General features: G+C 43.3%; 1 protein-coding gene across 1 annotated transcript in view; it reads left to right on the forward strand.

Moving 5' to 3' along the window:
- hmcn1 (hemicentin 1) overlaps positions 1–19,423 on the forward strand; it is an 85,870-nt gene extending 66,447 nt beyond the window's left edge. Inside the window, exons 66-107 of the mRNA XM_041934630.1 lie at positions 88–271; positions 1,336–1,433; positions 1,549–1,827; positions 1,920–2,116; positions 2,295–2,376; positions 2,546–2,682; positions 2,772–2,913; positions 3,094–3,238; positions 3,453–3,580; positions 3,691–3,847; positions 4,092–4,213; positions 4,396–4,560; positions 4,898–5,005; positions 5,315–5,452; positions 5,535–5,669; positions 6,092–6,361; positions 6,580–6,770; positions 6,995–7,208; positions 7,363–7,497; positions 7,922–8,112; positions 8,320–8,401; positions 8,603–8,872; positions 9,083–9,253; positions 9,368–9,538; positions 10,069–10,239; positions 10,402–10,572; positions 12,499–12,669; positions 12,859–13,029; positions 13,120–13,266; positions 13,432–13,569; positions 13,704–13,825; positions 14,086–14,323; positions 14,525–14,587; positions 14,792–14,911; positions 15,016–15,150; positions 15,434–15,547; positions 15,695–15,820; positions 15,941–16,069; positions 17,221–17,589; positions 17,774–17,893; positions 17,992–18,118; positions 18,286–19,423. Of these exons, the coding sequence (XP_041790564.1) occupies positions 88–271; positions 1,336–1,433; positions 1,549–1,827; positions 1,920–2,116; positions 2,295–2,376; positions 2,546–2,682; positions 2,772–2,913; positions 3,094–3,238; positions 3,453–3,580; positions 3,691–3,847; positions 4,092–4,213; positions 4,396–4,560; positions 4,898–5,005; positions 5,315–5,452; positions 5,535–5,669; positions 6,092–6,361; positions 6,580–6,770; positions 6,995–7,208; positions 7,363–7,497; positions 7,922–8,112; positions 8,320–8,401; positions 8,603–8,872; positions 9,083–9,253; positions 9,368–9,538; positions 10,069–10,239; positions 10,402–10,572; positions 12,499–12,669; positions 12,859–13,029; positions 13,120–13,266; positions 13,432–13,569; positions 13,704–13,825; positions 14,086–14,323; positions 14,525–14,587; positions 14,792–14,911; positions 15,016–15,150; positions 15,434–15,547; positions 15,695–15,820; positions 15,941–16,069; positions 17,221–17,589; positions 17,774–17,893; positions 17,992–18,118; positions 18,286–18,652 (6,911 nt within the window). The 3' untranslated portion in view covers positions 18,653–19,423. The remainder of the gene's footprint in view (positions 1–87; positions 272–1,335; positions 1,434–1,548; positions 1,828–1,919; positions 2,117–2,294; positions 2,377–2,545; positions 2,683–2,771; positions 2,914–3,093; positions 3,239–3,452; positions 3,581–3,690; positions 3,848–4,091; positions 4,214–4,395; positions 4,561–4,897; positions 5,006–5,314; positions 5,453–5,534; positions 5,670–6,091; positions 6,362–6,579; positions 6,771–6,994; positions 7,209–7,362; positions 7,498–7,921; positions 8,113–8,319; positions 8,402–8,602; positions 8,873–9,082; positions 9,254–9,367; positions 9,539–10,068; positions 10,240–10,401; positions 10,573–12,498; positions 12,670–12,858; positions 13,030–13,119; positions 13,267–13,431; positions 13,570–13,703; positions 13,826–14,085; positions 14,324–14,524; positions 14,588–14,791; positions 14,912–15,015; positions 15,151–15,433; positions 15,548–15,694; positions 15,821–15,940; positions 16,070–17,220; positions 17,590–17,773; positions 17,894–17,991; positions 18,119–18,285) is intronic.
- The last annotated feature ends 3,575 nt before the right edge of the window (positions 19,424–22,998 follow it).

The following is a 22,998-nucleotide window of genomic DNA, read 5'->3' on the forward strand; positions in this document are numbered from 1 at the left end:
CAAGACTTTGAGCCCCTTGTCCTTAGTGATGGCATGAGGAGTTTGTTTTCATGTCACTGACTTTGCATTCCATTATGTTTTTTTCAGTGCCTCCTGTTATAGACGGCAACAGTGAGACAGTTGAGCAGCTGACCACAGTTCTGGACAGTTCTGTCAACATTGAGTGTGTTGCTACAGGCTCTCCTCCGCCGCAGCTCAACTGGCTGAGAAATGGCCTTCCTCTGCCAGTGTCCTCCCACATACGGCTTCTTTCTGCTGGACAGGTGCTCCGGTAGGTCAGTGGACCGGGTTCAAGAAGAGTTTGTAATGGTGTTGCATGAAGAGCAACTTACTGTGTAGGATGTGTGTAGGATGAAATTGCTGCAAAGCAGGCTGTTATATTATTAAAGTAAACTAAACTATTATAACTCAAGATTTCATAAAGTAATTGTGACAAAATTTCACAAAAAATGTCTCACTGAATAAAATGATAAAGTGAAGACGTTTTATATCCAAAAGGTCAAAGGTTAACTTCACTGTGACATCATAATGTTCTGTTAAAACACTTTTCTGGTCATTATTCAGCACCATAACTCAGGAACGGAAGGCAGATTGTGACCATATTTGACATGTGGTCAGATGCTGAATTGGTGACTGTAATCCTGGGCGTCCACCTTAAAACTGTGCTGATTGTAAAGATCTTCTGTGCTGCAGGGTTGACGATGTGTATGAAGCATCCACGTTTTACAGTTTGTAGCTTCTTTGCAGCAGCATCCAGCACAGGCTCATTGGTTGTGCTGATATTGAGCTTCAGGTGATTGTTGTTGCACCACGTGATGAAGCTCTCTATCAGTCCTCTGATCTCCTGTGGAAAAACAGTCTCTGAGTGAAGACCTGGAAATTATACATGCCAATATAGTGACAACTTGCATTTCACAAAAAATACAGCTAATAACTTTTATTTAAATTCCTTCAAAGTTTTCATCTCACATTTTATATGAGTGTGGACAGACATGGTTGTAAATGCAACTGGTTGGTGGAAGTATACAAACTATCCATTTTTTTTCATGAATTAAATCTTCATTTAAAAATTGGTGAGATCAGAATGGACATTCATTCTGCCTTAAACAATTCATTGTATAAGGTTGCAGTATAAAGTGTTTCATGGTCTATCACATACTGTCTCAAAGATACCAATAATAAAAAGTGTTAAAATCTTCAGTCCAAAAATGAGTCTAATTGGTGGTATCCCTTTCAAGAAACTGTTTTTGTTGGATAACCAAAAATGGTTTGTTGGTGATTTAAGACTTAGAATGTAACAGGATACTTATATGTTGTATTTTTTGCATCTGTCAGGATTACACGAACCCAGGTGTCCGACAGTGGCACCTATACCTGCGTTGCATCAAACAGAGCAGGAGTGGACAACAGACATTATAACCTACAGGTGCACGGTGAGTCTGAAAACATTACCTGTTTGTAAAATCTGAGGAATAAATCAAGCACCGTTCCAAGAGCACAGTTCAGCAATAAATGATAATAAGCCATATGTTGTATCGCTCTCCTCAGTCCCTCCTGGTCTGGATGGAGCAGGGAGCACAGAGGATGTGACTGTAGTCAGAGGAAACTTGGCTTCTCTGCTGTGTATCGCTGATGGGACCCCAACCCCCACTGTGTCCTGGCTAAAAGAAGGGGTGACTCTAATTCCTGACCCCCACCTCAAATTCCTCAACCTGAACACCACGGTGCGAATCATCCAGGCCCAGGTCAATGACACAGGACGCTACACCTGCGTGGCTAACAACACCGCTGGTCAAGCTAGCCGCCACTTCAATCTTAAAGTGCTGGGTGAGTAAAAAGCAGATTGTGTCTTATTTTCCACCTTGAGGTTTTGATTTAGTTGTGAGTAAAGAAATTGTGTTTGTTTTCTTCTTTTTCAGACCCTCCACACATCAAAGGCTCTGGTGTACAAGCGGAAGTATCTGTTGTGGTTAATAATGTCCTGGAGCTTCAGTGTGAGGCCTCGGGTATCCCTGCACCGTCTTTGACCTGGCTGAAGGATGGACGCCCGCTCCCACAGACAGACAGTCTGCGCCTCCTGCGGGGAGGAGAGGTGCTCCGTGTAGCCTCAGCACAGGTCAGGATTGCTGCAGTGAAATCCTGTGTCTCATATATTAAATTTTATGAGTTTCTCTTTTCTATAAAAACAGTAAAACCGTACTTTCATTACATTTACTGTATCTGGTAACGCACAGGCAGCAATTGTGGCTCTTTTATATTTGTTTTCATACCTTGTCACACTTCTTTGGTCTCAGTTGGAGGACACAGGCAGATACAGCTGCTTAGCCAACAGTCCAGCAGGAGATGATGACAAGGAGTTCCTGGTTCGAGTGCATGGTGGGTAACACAGATGTGTAACACACATTGCAATGTGCACTGCACATAAAATTGTGGAAACAATCTGTGGCTTGTAGATGATTAACTAAAACAAAAAAAAACATGTTTTATTAATTTTTTTTTTACTGTGCTTTTCTAGACAATAAAGATCTTTCTTTTCTTGTCATAGTCCCCCCTAACATTGCGGGGGAGAGTACACCTCAGGACGTGTCCGTGCTGCAGAGCAGACAGGTGACTCTGGAGTGCAAGTCAGATGCTGTTCCACCTCCAACTCTGACCTGGCTCAAGGATGGCCAACCATTGCAGGTCAGAAATCAAACAAACAAACAACTGTCCACGTAATGTAATGACTTCTCCTAAAAGGTTTTCACAAATTACATTTAATCTTTGCGCAGGCCTCTGCCCGTGTGCGTATTCTGTCCGGTGGCCGCTACCTACAGATCAACATGGCTGAGCTTGGCGACAGAGCCCAGTACACCTGTGTGGCCAGCAACATCGCTGGCAAAACCACTCGACAGTTTAACCTGGCTGTTCTTGGTATAGTTACATCTTTTACATACAACTAATGTCCATATAGAGACACTGTATGTCCTTTCTTATAAAGCTGAAGAAGAGGAGAATTTGTCTCTTTCCAATTCCCTTTCGGAATTAGTGATGGAGCTCATTACCCAGCTACAAATCAGTAAAAAATGATGTATCTGTCACCTGTTCCCTCAGTGGCCCCAACTATCCAGGAAGGTTCCCAGGCAGTGTCAGTGCATATCAACAAGCCAGCAGTGCTCGAGTGCATCGTAAGTGGAGTGCCACCACCTCGCGTAACCTGGAGGAAACATGGTGCCATATTAGCAGGAAACAACCCAAGGTAAATCCACGTCATGTAACAATTACGTGTTTTGGCGGATTCTTTCTCCTTCTGTTGTTTTCATTATGTAACAACAATGGCATATACAGTTCTCTGTGATATATGTGTGTATGAATGGTTCCCAGGATATGAATTCTGCAGATTTAGATTTGATATTGAATTATTGGCATTTCTTCAATGCTGTACCTTACCCAGTATGTACAAACATGTGCAGGTACACCTTTTCGGAGGATGGGTCATTACACATCCACTCTGCTCAGGTGACAGACACTGGTCGCTACCTGTGCATGGCAACAAATCAGGCGGGGACGCAACGGAAGAGAGTGGATCTGCAAGTATATGGTGGGTGGAACTGTAGATATGTACAAGACACATGAATACTTTCAAACTGTCTCAATCATCCACAAATACAGCAACATAGTCATTTTATGGTCCTCATTTCTTATCTCCAGTCCCACCTTCCATCGCTGACGGCCGCACCAATGTGACGGTTACAGTTAACGTTCAGACCACCTTGTCCTGCGAGGCCACAGGCATACCCAAACCCACTGTCAGCTGGATGAAAAATGGTCGAGCCATCAATACTGACCAGAACCAGAATATGTACAGGTTGATCCAGGTTTTCTCCCTCTCTGTTTTTCTAATTCAAGATCTAAAAACAAAAAGACAAAACTGCAACTTAGACATTTTATATTTAATCAACTCAGAATGAACAAATACCTCTATGACTTGTACGAGTCATTGCAAGATTAACTTTAAAAAATAGATATATTTATGTTAATTTTGCCATTTTTGTAGAGTGGACATTGTGGCGACATTACTCTTTAGATACTAACTTTTTTGGTATTTCCAGATTGCTATCATCAGGCTCACTGGTAGTTATAGCACCCACAGTGGAGGACACGGCAGTGTATGAATGTGCGGTCTCTAATGAGGCAGGGGAAGACTTTAGATCTATCAACCTCACTGTCCACGGTGAGTAACACAGCTTTCATTCACAAACTGATCATGCATGTCACAGCCTGTTCAATGATATTGTATCGTGACGTGATTGAGCTTTCTGTTGTACATTTTTTACTTTTTTAGCACTTTTAACATTTTCATTTTCTAAACAGATCAAATATTTTCCTCACATGTTCTAACTTATGTCCCTGTAGTTCCTCCATCTATAGCAGATGAAACCACAGAGCTTGTTGTAACGAGATTGTCCCCAGTGGTCATCGCCTGTACTGCATCTGGCGTCCCAGAACCCACAATCCACTGGAGCAAAGATGGCATGAAGCTTCCCAAAGAGGGACGGGGCTACAGCATCCTGCCCACAGGTCAAAATCATATTAATGCAAATAGCATGAAAAAATACCCAACTTTATTCAGTACAACTGTCCAAACTGTCTCCTATTTCAATCGCTAACAAAATATTCTAAACATACACCCTTTTATTAGTATTCATACTGTTGTACTCAGTTAATTCTTCAACTGTTCTTGCTAAATTTAAACTGGACTTACTACTGATGCTTACTGCAGTCACGATGATGCTAAGTGCTAAATGTGTCAGGACACTCTGTATGTAATTACAGAGAAAATGTCTTGATCAGTCATTGTCATCACTGGTAAGCTTTAGAAACTCTGTTGATTTGGTGTGTGATGATCTGTCCACAGGTCCAGTTGAAATCACCTCAGCTGAGCTCAGTCATGCTGGACGCTACTCCTGCACGGCTAAGAATGCTGCAGGCTCCACCCACCGCCATGTGCATCTCACAGTGCAGGGTAAGAACATCCTGAGAAACAATACAGCAAGACACATTAACGCTGCTTGATGTTGATGCTTACATGTAAAATGGGCAATTATTCAATGTCTTATGTATGAAAGATACATTTTACCGCATTTATAAAGTCAAAATAAAGCAGTTCCTTTTTGTTGACCTTGAGTGATGTGTGTTCACTGATTAAAAAATACATTTGATGTATGAATTTTACATTAGGCTTTAACTGCTGGATGACATACTTTTACTTTACCACTTTATTCATTTCTCAAGATCTTTCTGAGCATTACTCTTTTCCCATCCCTATGCTCAGAGCTCCCGGTGATCCAGTCTCATCCATCCACCCTGGATGTGATCCTGAATAACCCCGTCACCTTGCCCTGCAGGGCCACAGGCTCGCCTAGACCTACCATCACCTGGCAGAAGGAGGGCATCAATATACCCACCACAGGTAATTAATCTTGATTATGTGTTTATGTCTGTAATCATTAGTAGTCAGATATAATATAGTCACATTTCTTGTTTCATGCCAGGGGGAAGTTTCACAGTGCTGCCTAATGGAAGTCTGCAGATCTCTAAGGCCTCTGTCTCGGACTCTGGGACATACATATGTGTAGCTCAAAACCCAGCAGGCACTGCACTGGGCAAGACCAAACTCAGAGTACAAGGTAGGGCACACACTCAAGCAGTGGTAACTTGATTAATGGACATATTATGTAGGGCTGTACAGAATAGTTTGAAGCTTGACATTCAAAGTCTGAATCAACATGCTGCCAACAGACCTCTCATATTCATTAAAGAAAGCTTATTTAATTAAAGAAAAGGACCAACTCGGTTAATTTGATGAATCACTTCATTCAAATTTAGGATTTTGTCTTGTGTTTTTTAGGGTGATATCATAAAATATAACGGCAGACATTCAAATCTTCATTTGAAAACCTCAGTAGAAGCTTCAAATGTGAAAAAAATGGCCTTCACAAATCTCTGGATGAGCTGATCTGTGTCTTCCATCCCTTCAGTCATCATGTCTGTCCACCAACACGTAATCGTTTTAACTGCATGTGGTATTTATTTTTGCTGTGTCCTGCAGTCCCCCCAGTGATCAGCTCTGAAACTCAAAAATACCTGGCACCTGTGGACTCCTCTGTGACGCTACAGTGCCAGGCTGACGGCTCCCCTCCCCCCTCTGTCACGTGGCACAAAAACGGGCAGCCGCTCAGTGAGTCAGTCCGCCAGCGGGTACTCAGTTCAGGATCCCTGCAGATCGCCTTCATCCAGCCAAGTGACACTGGACGATACACTTGCACTGCTGCCAATGCAGCAGGCACCGTCAGCCTCGAGATGAGCCTCACTGTACAGAGTAAGTTCAGTATATGCAACATCCCTGAACATCACATACTACGTTTGTGGTTACACAGACTTCCACAGACATATAAACATCAAAGAACCTTTACCATCGATAGTGTGTTAAAGTGACCTACCTCAGGGGCTGCCAATCGCCTCTGTGATTGTATTTTTATAAACTATAACCAGACTGATGTTTTTTATAATAAAAAATGAAATGTTCTACCTTTGCAGTCCCACCTTCTATACGTGGTGGAGAGCAGGAGATAGCAGTGGTAGAAAACAGCCAGGCTCAGCTGGGGTGTGTGGCGGAGGGGGTCCCTCAGCCCAGCCTGTCCTGGGAGAAGGACGGTAATCCTCTCATTGAAAGCACAGGGGAGTACACAATCCTGCCCTCTGGAGAGCTGGTCATAGACATGGCTCAGGTAAGAGAAACAAAGACAAGGACAGGAAAACAACAAATCATCTTTGTGTTTGTTTCTGTAGTGAAATTGGTCTGTATTAAATTTATCTTGGCTAGCCACTGTTGCATGTAAATGTTAGAGATTATTTAAAGCTCTGCTGCTAAAAAAGATTGCAGCCTCAAACAGATGCATGTAAATATTTTTCTCTGCATGCTCTCACTCTCCTCATCTGCCCTCTGCACCAGCCTGACGATGCAGGCAGTTATACCTGTGTGGCAACAAATGCAGTTGGACAAGACAGTCGGACAGTGACCCTGTCTGTTCAGACGCACCCCGTCTTCACTGAGCTGCTCGGAGACGTTGCCCTCAACAAGGGAGAGCGCCTGCTGCTGGCCTGTGGAGTCAGTGGGACCCCTCCACCCAGAATCACATGGGCCTTTAACAACAACATCATCCCAGGTATGTAGCAAGATCTCAATTGATTTAGGACCATGTTTTATATCAAAGAGTATATACTGAAAAATCAGTATAGTTTAATGTCATATATTAGTATAAAAACTTTTAACCCTGTTTTTCTTTTATTGACTTTTACTGCCTTTTCTTAATGCTTTAGTTCACTACGATCATATGAATGGCCACAGTGAGCTGGTGATAGAGAGAGTGAGCAAAGATGACTCTGGCACCTACACCTGTGTGGCAGAAAACAACGTAGGAACCATCAAATCATTGGGCTTTGTCTTTGTCAAAGGTAAAACCACACTACCATTTTACTTATGTAGCTGGTAGCACTTTAAATGCCACCATTTAGCATTTAAAAGCAGTATATAAACATTTAATAACTGGAAACACTGTGATGTAGTTGTGAGCAGATGTATTGTCAACTCGTCCTGTGTGCACCTGTAAGTGGAGGCTGCTGTATAAACATGTAATGAATGGCAATATAGTACAACAGTGTTGTAATAATATATAATCTGTCATATACATTTACAAACACTTAAAAAGTCCTTATAGCTGCAACTACACTATAGTGTGTTATAAACCATTCATTGAATGTTTGTATGCTGGTTATAAATTATAAACATGGGGATTTAAAGCAAAGGGTTACCATGTAACTCACAGCTCAACCCGAATCAAGTGATGTGTCCACAAAAAGTTATTCTGTCCGTCTCCAGAGCCTCCTATTATTGATGGGGACCTCCACTCCAACCGCATTGAACCTCTGGGTGGTAATGCCATCCTGAACTGTGAGGTTCGAGGAGACCCCCTGCCCACCATACGATGGAGCAAAAATGGAATAAACATCCAGATCAGCAACCGTATCCGTCAGCTGGACAACGGCTCTCTGGCCATCTATGGCACAGTGGTAGGGAAACGCATGAGGCTGATAATTATATGTTCTTACAAAGTGCTCTGGTGGCTGAATGGTCTGACATGTATTACATGTAAAGACAATTTTCTTTGTCAGTATTGTTGTCTGTACATGACTATATGTGAAGTAGGAAGTATTTTTCAGAACTTGCATCTTTTTCAGATTTACTAATGAACTGAGTTTTCATTGAATGTTGTGCAGAGTGAGGATGCAGGCAACTACATGTGTGTGGCAACAAATGATGCTGGGGTGGTGGAAAGGAGTGTCACACTTACCCTACAGAGTAAGTGTCTGTTTTCTGTGTCAGTCCTGTTTAGCATATAATCTGGCATTTGCTGCATGAAGAAAAGGTATTATAACCTTAAAGAGCGCACCAGGGATTTATTATTGCACCTTCAACAGTGACATCACCAGGGGTTGTTTTCTTAGTGCTCCCCTTGATGTGTGAAATCAGCTGGCTCACACAGATCTGCTCCTCTACCAGGTGCACCCACCATCATAGTGGAGCCAGTGGAGACGGTGGTGGATGCTGGCACCACAGTTGTGCTCAACTGTCAGGCAGAGGGTGAGCCTTCCCCCATGATAGAGTGGTCCCGTCAAGGGCGCCCCCTGTTGGGCAACGACCGCTTCACCTCCCTGTCCAACGGTTCCCTCAGGATCAGCAGTGCCCAGAAGGAGGACACGGCAGAATATGAATGTGTGGCCAGAAACCTGCTAGGATCAGTGCTGGTTAGAGTCACTCTCACTGTACGAGGTGAGCAGGACATTGTGGGGCTTGTATTTTTTCGTTAACCTGTAGCAAATGTTCTTAAAATGAACAAGAGGGCATTGTTTCTTCCACTGCAAATGGAACCGGTCTCAGATAAAATCATCCTCTGTATCCTTCTTAATGAAAAAAGAAAGCATCATCTAAATCGACCAAACGGCTAAAGACGTGCTGTGTTAATGCGCATTCATTTTCCAGTTCATGGGGGCTACTCAGAGTGGGCGGAGTGGGGTCCTTGCAGTGTGTCCTGTGGTGTCGGGTCCCAGTGGAGGCTGAGACAGTGTAACAATCCTCTACCTGCCAATGGAGGGCGTCACTGTGCAGGATCAGACACAGAGACACGCAGGTGTCAGGGAAAGCCCTGTCCAGGTGAGAGTGCTTGAAAAAGCAGATGCAGAGGATTCAACCTTTTCTCTCAGTGAAAGAATACCGTGTGCAAATGGCACGTGTGGTGACTAAATCTGTGCCTTTGTCCTTCTACAGTGGATGGTAACTGGTCAGAGTGGTCTGTCTGGGAGGAGTGCTCTCGTTCCTGTGGTCAGGGCAACAGAACCAGGGTCCGGACCTGCAGTAACCCACCAGCTCAGCATGGAGGCAGGCCATGTGAGGGGAAGGCAGTGGAGGTCATCATGTGCAGTGTCAGACCTTGTCCAGGTTAGTAACCAAATACGTTTCCTGTAAATGCAGCAGAAGATCGTAGGAATGAGGAGCTGCAACTGGCAGGAGTGTCCCACACAAAAAACAAAAAAAAAACACTTTTTCGTATAAGTCCTATTTATCTCAATTGTCTAACTGCCTAGAATAAATTGCATATTTACCATGAACAGGCTGTATTCCAGATTTTATTTGCTGTGATTTTTACATGGTCTCCACATACAAGCTTCCATTACACAGGATTATGGGCCTAAACAGTGGTGGAAGCTTTACTAGACTCACATCCTTCACTCAAGTGCACAAAGCAGTACAAGCAGTAAATATTCCATCAAGAGTCCACCTTTCAAAATGCATCAAATAAATGCAGTGGGGACAAGAGTTTTATCAGATATGTTGTGGAGTAGAAGAATAAATTGGCTTCAAATGAAAATACTCAAGTCAAGCACCTCAAAGTTGCCCCTCAGTACAGGACTTGAGGAAATGCGCTGCTTATATTCCACGTTGTGTATTGACTGTTTATTGTCGTGCAGTGGCAGGTAACTGGGGCTCTTGGCTACCATGGAGCCCGTGCAGTGAGACCTGTGGTAAGGGTATGCAGTCCAGAATCCGACTGTGCAACAACCCTCCTCCAGCATTTGATGGGCCACAGTGTGAGGGCTCAGACACCCAAACACAAGTGTGCAGGGAGAGACCTTGTCCTGGTGAGGCCTGAGGGACTGTGCTATACAATAAAATGAGATTAGAATGAGATTTTAGCCAATATCCATGTCTGTTCCCCCAGTGGGTGCAAGATACATTAATATTTCAAACCTCATGTTAGCGATGACTGACGCTCCTGCTTCTTCTTGTCTGGTACCCTCCAGTGGATGGGAAGTGGTCGTCGTGGGTGAGCTGGGGAGCCTGCAGTGTGTCATGTGGAGGCGGGACCAGACAGAGGACACGCCTATGTGCCAGCCCCGCCCCTCAGCATGGCGGCAGGCAGTGTGAAGGCAACGACGTGCACATTGATTTCTGTAACAGTGACCCCTGCCCCAGTGAGTCATATTAACTGTTATTTGTTGTTAAAAAAGTAAAAAATTCAAAATAAATAAATTATATATATATACATATACATACACATATATATACACATATATATATATATATATATACATATATATACACATATATATATATATATATATATATACACACACATATAGAGGCAGATTTTATTATTTCTTGGCCATTTTTCAGACAATATGAATGATCACACAAAAACCTTTCTTTTACTCATGGTTAGTGTTGTGCTATAGTTATTTTTTATCCAACAACTGTGTTTATTCTTTTTAAACTATAATGACAATAGAAGGTACCCAAATGGCCCTGATCAAAAGTTTACATACCCTGGAGGTTTAGCCTGATAACAGGCACACAAGTTGACACAAACGGGTTTGAATGGCTTCTAAAGGTAACCATCCTCACCTGTGATCTATTTGCTTGTAATCAGTGTGTGTGTATAAAAGGTCAGTGAGTTTCTGGGCTCTGGACAGACCCTTCATCTTTCATCCAGTGCTGCACTGACATTTCTGGCTTCTAAATCATGGGGAAAGCAAAAGAATTGTCAAAGGATCTGCGGGAAATGATAATTGAACTGTATAAAGCAGGAAAGGGATATAAAAAGATATCCAAGGATCTGAAAATGCCTATCAGCAGTGTTCAAACATTAATTAAGAAGAAACTGAGGGGATCTGTTGAAACCAAACCATGGTCAGGTCGACCAACAAGAATTTCAGCCACAGCTGCCAGAAAAATTGCTCGGGATGCAAAGAAAAGCCCTCAAATAACTCATAATAATACAGGAGTCTCTGAAAAAAGCTGGCGTGGCTGTTTCAAGATGCACAATAAGGAGGCACTTGAACAACTCCATGGTCGAGTCGCCAGAAGAAAGCCCTTTCTATAAAAAATGCCACAAAGAATCCCGCTTATAATATGCCAAACAGCACAGAGACAAGCCTCAAAACTTCTGGAACAAAGTCATTTGGAGTGATGAGACCAAAATTGAACTTTTTGGCCACAACCATAAATGCTACATTTGGAGAGGAGTAAACAAGGCCTATAATGAGAAGTACACAATCCCTACTGTGAAACACGGAGGTGGATCGCTGATGTTTTGGGGATGTGTGAGCTACAGAGGCACAGGAAACTTGGTAAAAATTGATGGCAAGATGAATGCAGCATGTTATCAGAAAATACTGGAGGAAAACTTCCCCTCATCAGCCCGGAAGCTGCGCATGGGATGTGCTTGGACGTTCTAACATGACAACGATCCAAAGCACAAGGCCAAGTCTACCTGTCAGTGGCTACAACAGAATAAAGTAAAGGTTCTGGAGTGGACATCTCAGTCTCCTGACCTCAGTATCATTGAGCCACTCTGGGGAGATCTCAAACATGCAGTTCATGCAAGGCAGCCCAAGAATTTACAGGAGCAGGAGGCTATTTGCCAAGAAGAATGGGCAGCTTTACCATCTGACAAAAAAAAGACCCTCATCTACAACTACCACAAAAGACTTCAAGCTGTCATTGATGTTAAAGGGGGGAATACACGGTATTAAGAACTGGGGTATGTAAACTTTTGATCAGGGTCATTTGAGTAGTTTCTGTTGTCAATATGATTTAAAAAGAGTAAATATAGTTGTTTGATTATAAATGGCTTCACCCAACTACTTTCCATGCGTGAAAGAAAAGTTTTTGTGTTATCATTCATATTCTATGAAAAATGACCAAGAAATCCTAAATTCTGCCAGGTTATGTAAACTTATGAGCACAGCTGTATATATATATGTGTGTGTGTGTGTCTGTAAAAATGTCTGTTTTGTCTCTTGGTTCTTTGTTTCTTCTCTTTCTTTTATCTTATCTCTTTTCCTTTTCTGTCTACGACATTTTGACCTGTTTTTGTACTTTTTTAAATTTTCTTTCAGTCAGCGGCAACTGGGGTCCATGGAGTAGCTGGGGCAGCTGCAGCAAGACATGTGACGGGGGTCAGATGAGACGCTACAGGACATGTGACAACCCCAGACCTGCCAATGGTGGGAGAGCTTGTGCAGGTGCAGATACACAGATTCAAAGATGCAGCACAGCCAACTGTCCTGGTGAGTCAGCATGTTTAAGACTGTGTCTGTCAGGGGTCAACAAAGCTAAAGGAAGGGGGGGGGGGCTCTAAAATGCTCTTTCGATGAAAACTGAAGTGGCTGTAAATGCTGAATACCCTTTATGTGTGTGTGATGATTTGTGTGTTAATGTGTGTACTTTCTGTATTTTTTTTTGTTTCATCATTGCAGTCGATGGTAACTGGGGTTCATGGCAGCCGTGGGGAGAATGCTCTGCTTCCTGTGGGGGAGGAGAGAGGACACGCGTGCGTCTCTGTAACAGTCCGTCTCCTAGCGACAGTGGTCGGCCATGTCCAGGAGACTCCTCTCAGCTGTCCAGGTGTAACACTCAGGCCTGCCCAGGTAAGGCGTTCTCGTAGATAAATATATATTGTGGGTGTGCAGTTGAGCGCAGCACTCGAAGCAATCTGATATCCCTTATGTTTTTGTCAGGTGGGCCCCAGAAGGCCCGAGGAAGCGTCATAGGGAACATCAACGATATTGAGTTTGGCATCGCCATCCTCAACGCCACCATCACAGACAGCATGTCTGGTGGCAGAATCATCAAGGCCACTATTACTAATGTACCAAGGACATTAGGTCAGTTTCAGACACTTTCATATGTTTAAACCTTTTACTTTTTGATGTGATGTGCACCAAATAATACCAGCCTACATGCAACTACTGCATCTAAGTCGTTCTCTCAATCTTTATCAATAAATCTCATCATAAATTAAACACTCTTCTTCTGCCTTTAATTTCAAGGTCCTGCAATGAGAAAGCTCATCTCGATCCTGAACCCTGTCTACTGGACCACTGCGCAGGAAGTAGGAGAGGCTGTCAATGGCTACACGCTAACAGGAGGCATCTTCAGGCGAGAGACGCAGGTGGAGTTCGCCACAGGTATGAACGGACAGGACCCTGGTGTGCTGTGTACAAACATGTGTACATGTTTATATAAATACACAAAGCCGGTTCAACCTGGTGCATATGGGCTGTTAGCAAAATCATGTAAATGTTGATGTGGATCTTGGTAGGTGAGATCCTGAGGATGACCCACATTGCCAGAGGCCTGGACTCAGATGGAGCGTTGTTACTGGACATCGTAGTGAACGGACACATCCTGCAGCTGCCCTCACAGGCTGACATCAGCATCAAGGTATATGAATAAATTATGTATAGATTATTTAACTGTGTGCGTGTTTTGGCAGGTATATTTATAAATTATTTAAAGCAGATTGGAGCTTGTAAATTAAAGAAATATGAGGCCAACAAATGCTGTATGTTCAGAGGATCACATTTAAAGGATCATACCAGCCTGTCAACTACAAATCCCATATCTATCACAGTATACATGATTTCTAGTAAATTAGCTCAAATGTGTGAAGTTGCCTCACATGTGCACTTTGTTGGACTCAGGACTACACAGAGGATTACATCCAGACTGGCCCGGGCCAGCTGTACGCTCTGTCCACCCGCATGTTCAGCATCGACAGGGAGAGTGTGCCCTACTCCTGGAACCACACCATCTCCTACGACCTGTCCAAGGGCAAGATGCCCTACCTTGTGGAGATGCTGCACGCCACATCTATCAGCGCTCACTACCACCCCCTGGAGGAGATGTTGGAGTATAGCATCCACGCCAGTATAGCCAAGGGTAAGAATACTGGTCTGTGAAAGGAATAAACATAGGAATAATATTGTAATCATAGGTGAGAGATGGGCTGAATAAAGCTACTAACAATTTTTGATTCTGTGTTTTTCTGCTTTTATATCTGTTCTTTAGGGTTTTTTTCCCTGCATGCTTTTGCCTAAAACTTTATCAAAATTTAACGGTGAAATGTTTATGTGATTGCAGGCGATCGCAGCAACCAGTGTCCTCAGGGATTCACTTTGGTGTCAGCTGGGCCCTACTGTGCAGGTAGTGTATGTCACAGCATATTTGTAGTCTATGGTCAGTTAATAATTGTGCTACGTGCAGTTAAAAATCTATTAAAAGGTTGCTTTTAAAGACACATAGTGAACTTAAAAGCACCCTGAAAGGATTCAACAGCATATCCAACAGCAGAACTTAAATCTCTTCTGATTGCATTGTTGTTGTTTATGCATGATTTAATTTGCGCAGATGAGAACGAGTGTGAGGTCGGGAACCCTTGTTCTCATGCCTGCCACAACGCCATGGGCACCTACTACTGCTCTTGTCCCCGAGGACTCACCATCTCAGCTGACGGCAGGACCTGTCAGGGTACACAACTCACAAACATACACCAGCGGGAAACAGTGCTGTCAGCCTGATTATTACACAAACAGGCCATTGTTTAAATGATTCAATGCTTTTTGTTCTCGCAGACATTGACGAATGTTCGCTGGGTGGGAACGTGTGCCATGACGGACAGGACTGCGAGAACACGATTGGCTCTTACCGATGTGTCATGCGCTGTGGGCGTGGCTTCAGGAGAACAGCTGATGGTCTCAGCTGCACAGGTACCTAAACCAGCTTTACTGATCAAGATTTGCTTTTATGAAACTTCTGACAGTTCTTTCATGATCCAAGCCATTTGTTTTGACTTTTGAATCTATTTCATCTAGTTTTTTCATCTAGTTTTTATTGCACTCTGCTATGGTCTACACTTTTTTCTGTCATTTCGTCAGCTTGTCAGTCATCTGTGAAGCACTTTGACCTGCACTAACCTGCATGAAAGGTGCTCTACAAATACAGTTTGCTTGATTGATGGACTGATTGACAGTTGCCTTCTTTGTTGGTCAGATGTAAACGAGTGCCAAGAGTCCAATCCATGCAATCAACACTGTCTGAACACGATTGGAAGTTACCGATGTGCCTGCGAGCCGGGCTTTCAGCTCAGGAACCGACGCTGTATAGGTGAGGCTGCTTCACTTCTCCAAATAACGCTCTTTTTTTAAATTTAATTGCATTGCTTGAAACAACACAGTCACATGCCCTGGCGTCAAATGATTTGAAGAAGAAGTCAGTTCTGCATTTGACCTGTTCTCTCTCTCATCACCTCAGATATAAACGAGTGCAGGCAGAGGGTTTGCCGTTCAGATCAGCAGTGTAAAAACACACGGGGTGGTTACACCTGCATTGACCTGTGCCCCAATGGTATGACCAAAGGCGCCAACGGGACCTGCGTAGGTGAGTATCCACAGTATATCTCGATAAGGCAGAGAACATTCGCTTAAGTACAAATTTTAAAAAAAACTGAAGACGGAGAGGTTTCATTTTTACGTCTTCATCCTCTGTGGCCTGCTGCAGACATCGATGAATGCCGAGATGGAACTCACCAGTGCCGATACAATCAGATCTGTGAGAATACCAGAGGCAGCTACCACTGCACCTGTCCACGTGGCTACAGATCTCAGGGAGTGGGACGCCCCTGTGTCGGTATGTGCGTCCTTCATGTCTCATACCCTGTCAATCCCTCATCATCCAGTATTTTATGACATTCAAAGCAGTGACCAGGCAGGTGATACTTCCACTTGCTAGTCTGTAATTCTGTTTAGCTGAGGATATTTGCCAAAGCATTTTTGCGCTGCTCTCTCCTTACGCTTCCTGTCAGCTTGCTTGCTTCTGCCAGCATACTTCTGTCTTTGTGTCAGTGACTCACCCCTGTTTAAGGTCTAAAATATTTCTGCTGTCATCTGCAATGAACTTCGGACATTTGTATTCTGCCAGTGCTCACTTGCATCTCTAAAATGCTGCAATTAAAACTGCTGACTAACTCAAAATGTGAGAGACCCTGCAAAGATTCAGTGCATGGTATCAGGTCCTCTAAAGCTCTGGAGTGATGTCTATTTAACTACACTGTCAGAGAGGAGTAAGAGAAAGGGTAGGAAAGGAGAAGAGAGGGAGGGAAACTGAAATGTGTCCTTCTTTGACACATCAGCCATATGAAGACCAGCACCATGACCCCACAGCTCTGTCTGTCATTTTGTTTCCTTACACCCTTTTCCAGTTGTGACTTTTCAAACTCTTTATGTTTGGATTTGGCTATTTCCTGGAGTTGCTTTGTAATGGCACACACTCACTGTCCCCCTCCTGACATCATTAACATTGTATGCTGGTGTCTGTCTTTGTGACGTTATCTGGCTCTGGCATGAATTGGATTTTCTACCTGATATCAAATGTGAATTACATTTGATATCATTCGACATAATTTCCTCAGATGAAGTCTTAACTAGATTCGGAATTGAATTTGAAGTTATTATCTTCAAAGCATTACTTTTATTTGATATGAGAGGAGATAATTTCAGTCTCTCATTCAAACTAGACACATATATCTACAGTCGCAATACATTTCTGTCTGAGGGACATGAAAATGTATTGTTGTACAGTGGGGTAATTGACATATACCCTTTTTCCCCCCTCCTTCTCATCTCCCTCCTCTATTTTCATGGCCTGCACCACCTGATGTTTTTCATCCATCACCTTTTTCTGTTTCTTCTGCATTACTTTTGCACCTTTTCTCCTTCCATCCTTCTTTTCTGTCACTCTTGTCTTTTCCTGGTGCTGGTCTTTCTTTGTGCTGAGGCCAGACATTAATGAGTGTGAGCGGCTGCCACAGCCCTGTGCCCACCAGTGCATCAACACACCTGGCAGCTTCAAGTGCACCTGCCCACCGGGGCGTCACCTGCTGGGCGATGGCAAATCCTGCGCCGGTCTGGAGCGTCTGCCCAGCTATGAAAGTTACTCATATGGCTACCGAACGGCTCAGGCCTCCCCTGAGCACAGCTCCCACCAGCGACTGTACCACAACTTGGCCTCTCAGAGCTTCCACTCCTATACGGCCACCACAAGGGGGCGCCACAGGAGCCGGAGTCGCAGAGAGAATCCTGAACATTCCTCACAGCGGGGCTTCCTCGCTTGTCAGCAGGGGTTTGAGTCCAGGGGTGGCTCCTGCGTAGGTAACTATGGAGGACAGGCAGGGCTGAGATGAGGGAGAGGATGAAAGTTAATAGAGAAACTGTCTCTTTGCCTCACAGCTGCTTGTGGGCTTGTTTTAAACATGTGACTGTGAGATTTTCATTTGTGTTCTCCGATTTTCTCCGAATAATTCTGTCTCGGTGTGTGTGTGTGTGACATCAACAGACATTAATGAGTGTGAGGTGAGGGATGCCTGTCAGCATGAGTGTATGAATACACCGGGGAGCCACAGGTGTCTCTGTCCCGTTGGCTACCGACTCACGACCAACGGCAAGACGTGTCAAGGTGAGAACCGCCAGCCACTTCCTGTTTCCATCCACCAACATCATTACCTCATTGTAGCGTGCCCTGTAGTAACAATAAGCTGTTTGCTGTTTGCACAGACATAGACGAGTGCCTAGAACAGAACATCCAGTGTGGAGCAAACCGAATGTGCTTTAACATGAGAGGAAGTTACCAGTGTATTGACACGCCCTGTCCACCAAACTACCAGAGGGATCCAGCCACAGGGTAAACCTTCACAGAAATGCACTTTACATCCAATTAGGGTTCACACATTAAAGAGATCTAATGTTACAACAAAGTATTTTGGTTGGCAATTTAATCTATAACAACATTTTTTTATTTTTCTGCTTCCCCACACTGGACTCAACTGAAATGTGCTGTGTGTGTTACAGGTTTTGCCTGAAGAACTGCCCACCAAATGACCTGGAGTGTGCACTGAGCCCTTACGCCCTGGAGTACAAGCTGCTGTCTCTCCCCTTTGGCATTGCGGCCAACCAGGACCTCATCAGACTGGTGGCCTACACGCAGGACGGAGTGATGCACCCCAGGACCACCTTCCTTGCGGTGGACGAGGACGTCGCGTTACCTTTCGCCTTGCGAGACGAGAACCTGAAGGGAGTGCTGTTCACCACACAGGCGCTACGACAGCCCCACACGTACCGCATGAAGGTCCGAGCCCTCTCCTACAGTGAAGACGGAGGCATCGAGTACCAGACGACCTTCATCGTGTATATCGCCGTCTCTGCCTACCCCTACTGAGAGCACTTTAAATGGCGCGGGACAAAGGTGCGGTGATGACTTGCCTCCTCCACATGCAGCACCGCTGAGATAAATGTGTGGGTGGGTGTGGTTTTGGAAAAGCATCAGTCAACAAACTGAGAAAAAAAGAGACTTTGTGTTAAGTGTGAGAAAGGCCAGTGAGCGCGTACAGCCCTGAAGACATAAGGAAGCAGATTTATAGTGGATCCATACAGGCCACTGGAGGTTGGACAAAACCTCACATCCTCACCTCAGTCTGTCAGGACTTTTTCAGTGAAATGTTTTGATATCTTGCCTTGTTATCCCCCCCCCCCCCCCCCCCCCCCCTTCAGATTTATTTATAAGATCAACAAGATTTTGCTCCTCACAGCCAAAGTGTCCACCTCTGGCTCAAAAAGTAGGCTTCAGCCCTGCTCATGAAATCTTAGCTAGCCTTTTATTTACATCTAACTATTATTAACTTATTGGGAAGTGCTTGAATGAGAGAAATGGGCAGTTCCCACCTTTGTTTAGCCCTTGTGTCATCAGTCACCAAAGTGGAGTTATGACTGTTCAGATATGGTGCTCATTTTGGTGATAGAAAACTTGACTGTCACATGTTCTACGTCCTCAGGTAGTGGCCCATCATACACACCAGTGCATCAAATAGAAACCTTATCCAATCATTACACTGATTACATCATTAATGTGCCATACTGCTCCATCCAATAGTTGATACCAAGATGTATTTTATTTTTATGACTTGTACATATGTTTTCTTCCTCATAATGTATTGCCATACTGTACTTACTGTATTCATTTTGTAATAAAAATGTAATAAATGAATATACACTGAAACGAAGCATGATGTATGTCTGCAGCAGTAATGCATGTGAAGCGGGTCACATATGGGGCAGAATTTATCCAACTTTTAAGAATCAAGAATGCTCCAAAAACCCAACTTAGGAGTAAAGTTACCTGTTATTGTTGAAAAAAGCTCCCAAGTGATTGCATGATTAATGTCGTGTTCTCTGGAATAGCCAATCAGAGGCCAGGGGTGTGTTCCAATACCCATTCTACCACACTATTTATTATGCTAGCAAAAGATTTAGTTTGTCCCAACACATTGTATGTCAAATGCAGTGTCCCAAAAATACCAGGATGTCTGACTGCATCTCACGGCATTTTGCAGTATACAAGCCAGCATGCTTTCCTTACTGTTCGGACCCACAATCCTCTTAACAGCGGAAGATACCACAACAACACAAAGTGTCAGTACCACAAGTACCACTTGTCTGTATAATTACTACATTAATACTCTATTGCTGGTCAAAGCTTGAGGAATGTATGAGCAAAAGGGTCAAAGTTCAAGGTGCAAAGCTATGATGAAGCAGTGGGTCTCAGTTGTAAGCACACTGCATAAAACCGTACATACTCAAAGTAAAAAGATGAAATTTGAAATGCAGCCAAGGATTTACTCTATAAAAATCCAGTTAAATTAGCAATGAACGTGTCAAATTAACAACAATCTAATACATTTTTCATGTATGAACATATGAATAGTAATTAAAGAATAGGAAACTGGATCAATCAAGAAATTCTGCTGCTGGTAGACCAACGAGGTTTGTGAAATCTTGAAAAACTTAATGCCACGATTCAAAATATGAGGATGCATGGGAAGTGAGCTCGCTTGTATCCCTGAATGTGAAAAGTATAGCAAAACTACCCTGTTCTGAATTCTATGTTTAGCTTCAGCGAACACATTACTGATGATCCCGTCAGTGTGTGATCACGTCTGTCTGTACAGCAGCCATGTAGGATCGTATTAGTTTCATGTAGGGATTCATACACAGAATTTTCATTAGTAGTTACATCAGAGATACATACATACAGTGGTATGAAAAAGTATCTGAACCTTTTGGAATTTCTCACATTTCTGCATAAAATCACCATCAAATGTGATCTGATCTTTGTCAAAATCACACAGATGAAAAAACAGTGTCTGCTTTAACTAAAACCACCCAAACATTTATAGGTTTTCATATTTTAATGAGGATAGCATGCAAACAATGACAGAAGGGGGAGGAATAAGTAACCGAACCATCTGCCTAAGGAGACTTAAAGAGCAATTGACACCAATTTTTACCAAACAATTTAAGTCAGGTGTGTGCCCAATCACTGATGAGTGGCTTAAAGCTGCCCTGCCCACTATAAAACACACACCTGGTAAGAATTGTCTTGATGAGAAGCATTGTCTGATGTGCACCATGGCTCGCTCAAAAGAGCTGTCTGAAGACCTGCGATCAAGAATTGTTGATTTGTATAAAGCTGGGAAAGGATACAAAACCATCTCTAAAAGTCTGGATGTTCATCGATCGACAGTCAGAGAAGTTGTCTACAAATGGAGAGAGTTTGGCACCGTTGCTTCTCTCCCGAGGAGCGGCCGTCCACCAAAGATGACGCCAAGAGTTCAGAGCAGAATACTTAGAGAGGTAAAAAAGAACCCTAGAGTGTCTGCTAAAGACTTACAGAAATCACTGGGACAGTCCAATATCTCTGTGCTCACATCAACTATATGTTAAACAAGGGCCAAGAATGGTGTTCATGGGAGGACTCCACGGAGGAAGCCACAGCTGTCTAAAAAAAACATTGTTGCTCGTTTGATGTTCGCAAAAAGGCACTTGGACACTCCACAGAAGTTTTGGCAAAATATTTTGTGGACTGATGAAACCAAAGTTGAATTGTTTGGGAGGAACACACAACGTCATGTGTGGAGGAAAAATGGAACAGCTCACCAACATCAACATCTCATCCCCACCGTGAAGCATGGTGGAGGGTGCATCATGGTTTGGGGCTGTTTTGCTGCCTCAGGGCCTGGACAACTTGCAATCATTAATGGAAAAATGAATTCAAAAGTTTTATCAGGATGTTTTGCAGGAAAACCTGAGGCCGTCTGTCAGACAGTTGAAGCTAAAAAGAGAATGGATGCTGCAACAAGACAATGATCCAAAACACAGAAGTAAATCAACTTCAGAAGAACAAAATACACGTTCTGGAGTGGCCAAGTCAAAGTCCAGACTTGAACCCCTTTGAGATGCTGTGGCATGACCTCAAGACAGCGATTCATGCCGGACATCCCAGGAATCCGACTGAACCACAGCAGTTTTGTAAAGAAGAATGGGCCAAGATTAGTCCTGATCGATGTGCCAGACTGGTCTGCAGCTACAGGAAGTGTCTGGTTGAAGTTATTGCTGCCAAAGGGGGAGGGGGGGGGGGCACAAAATATTTAATGTTAAGGATTCAGTTACTTATTCCTCCCCCTTCTGTCATTGTTTGCATGCTATTCTCATTAAAATATGAAAACCCATAAATGTTTGAGTGGTTTTAGTTAAAGCAGACACTGTTTTTTCATCTGTGATTTTTGACAAAGATCAGATCACATTTGATGATTTTATGCAAAAATGTGAGAAATTCCAAAAGGTTCAGATACTTTTTCATACCACTGTACAGGTCCTGACTTATATTCACCAGACTGAGTGTGTGCATGGAAAACGTCAAGTCAGGTCGTAGTTATGATCAGCATTCATACCTTTTATTTTTTTGTCAAAAAAGCACAAACATAAAAAAGGAATATTGAGTAAGGCAGTTTGTACATCAGTTTGGTATGCTCCGTCGTCTTCTCGCCCTCGGCTTGAAGAGCATCTCTGACTAGAATACATGAAGCAGGAGGAGAAAGCGGACCCTTCTCCTCCCCATGTGAAACTAGACGTTACTGCATTAGAGGAAGAATCTAATGTCTGGATGCATCATCTCTGATGACACTGTTCAAACGTGAAGAGCCATGTCTAAATATCAACTGGTGATAACACGCGAGTAAAACACAACTGTGATGACGCTTCTGTGTTTTAGAAAAAGCAACATCCAGTGAGAAATCCCACTCGGTGTTTAATTAGAAATGAGCAGGATCAAAACATGATGTTGGAAGTGAACTCCTCATATCATTACGTCTACATGAGAAGCAACTGCAACACACTTCGCTTTTATGTTCATTTGTACCGTTAACAGTTAGAACTCCTCCACCTTGTCTGTAAATTCTCAAACACACAGTGGCAACTAAATCAACGTAAACTACATTATTTCCATGAAAGCAAAATAAACCATTTGGCAACAGAATCTACCTGATAAGGCAGATATAACTTTTACATTTCCAGTTTTCCTCCTCTTTCATTAAATGCATGGAAATTAAAAATGTGTGTGTTAAAAATGAGTGGAGGATTTGTTTAAAATGAACGAGCATAAAACTTAAACTCTGAATCAATACAAAAATCACTTAATTCTTCCAGAAAAGACACAAACATGTACAAAAG

Source organism: Chelmon rostratus, chromosome 4, assembly GCF_017976325.1.
Source record: "Chelmon rostratus isolate fCheRos1 chromosome 4, fCheRos1.pri, whole genome shotgun sequence".
NCBI classification, from domain to species: Eukaryota; Metazoa; Chordata; class Actinopteri; order Chaetodontiformes; family Chaetodontidae; genus Chelmon; species Chelmon rostratus.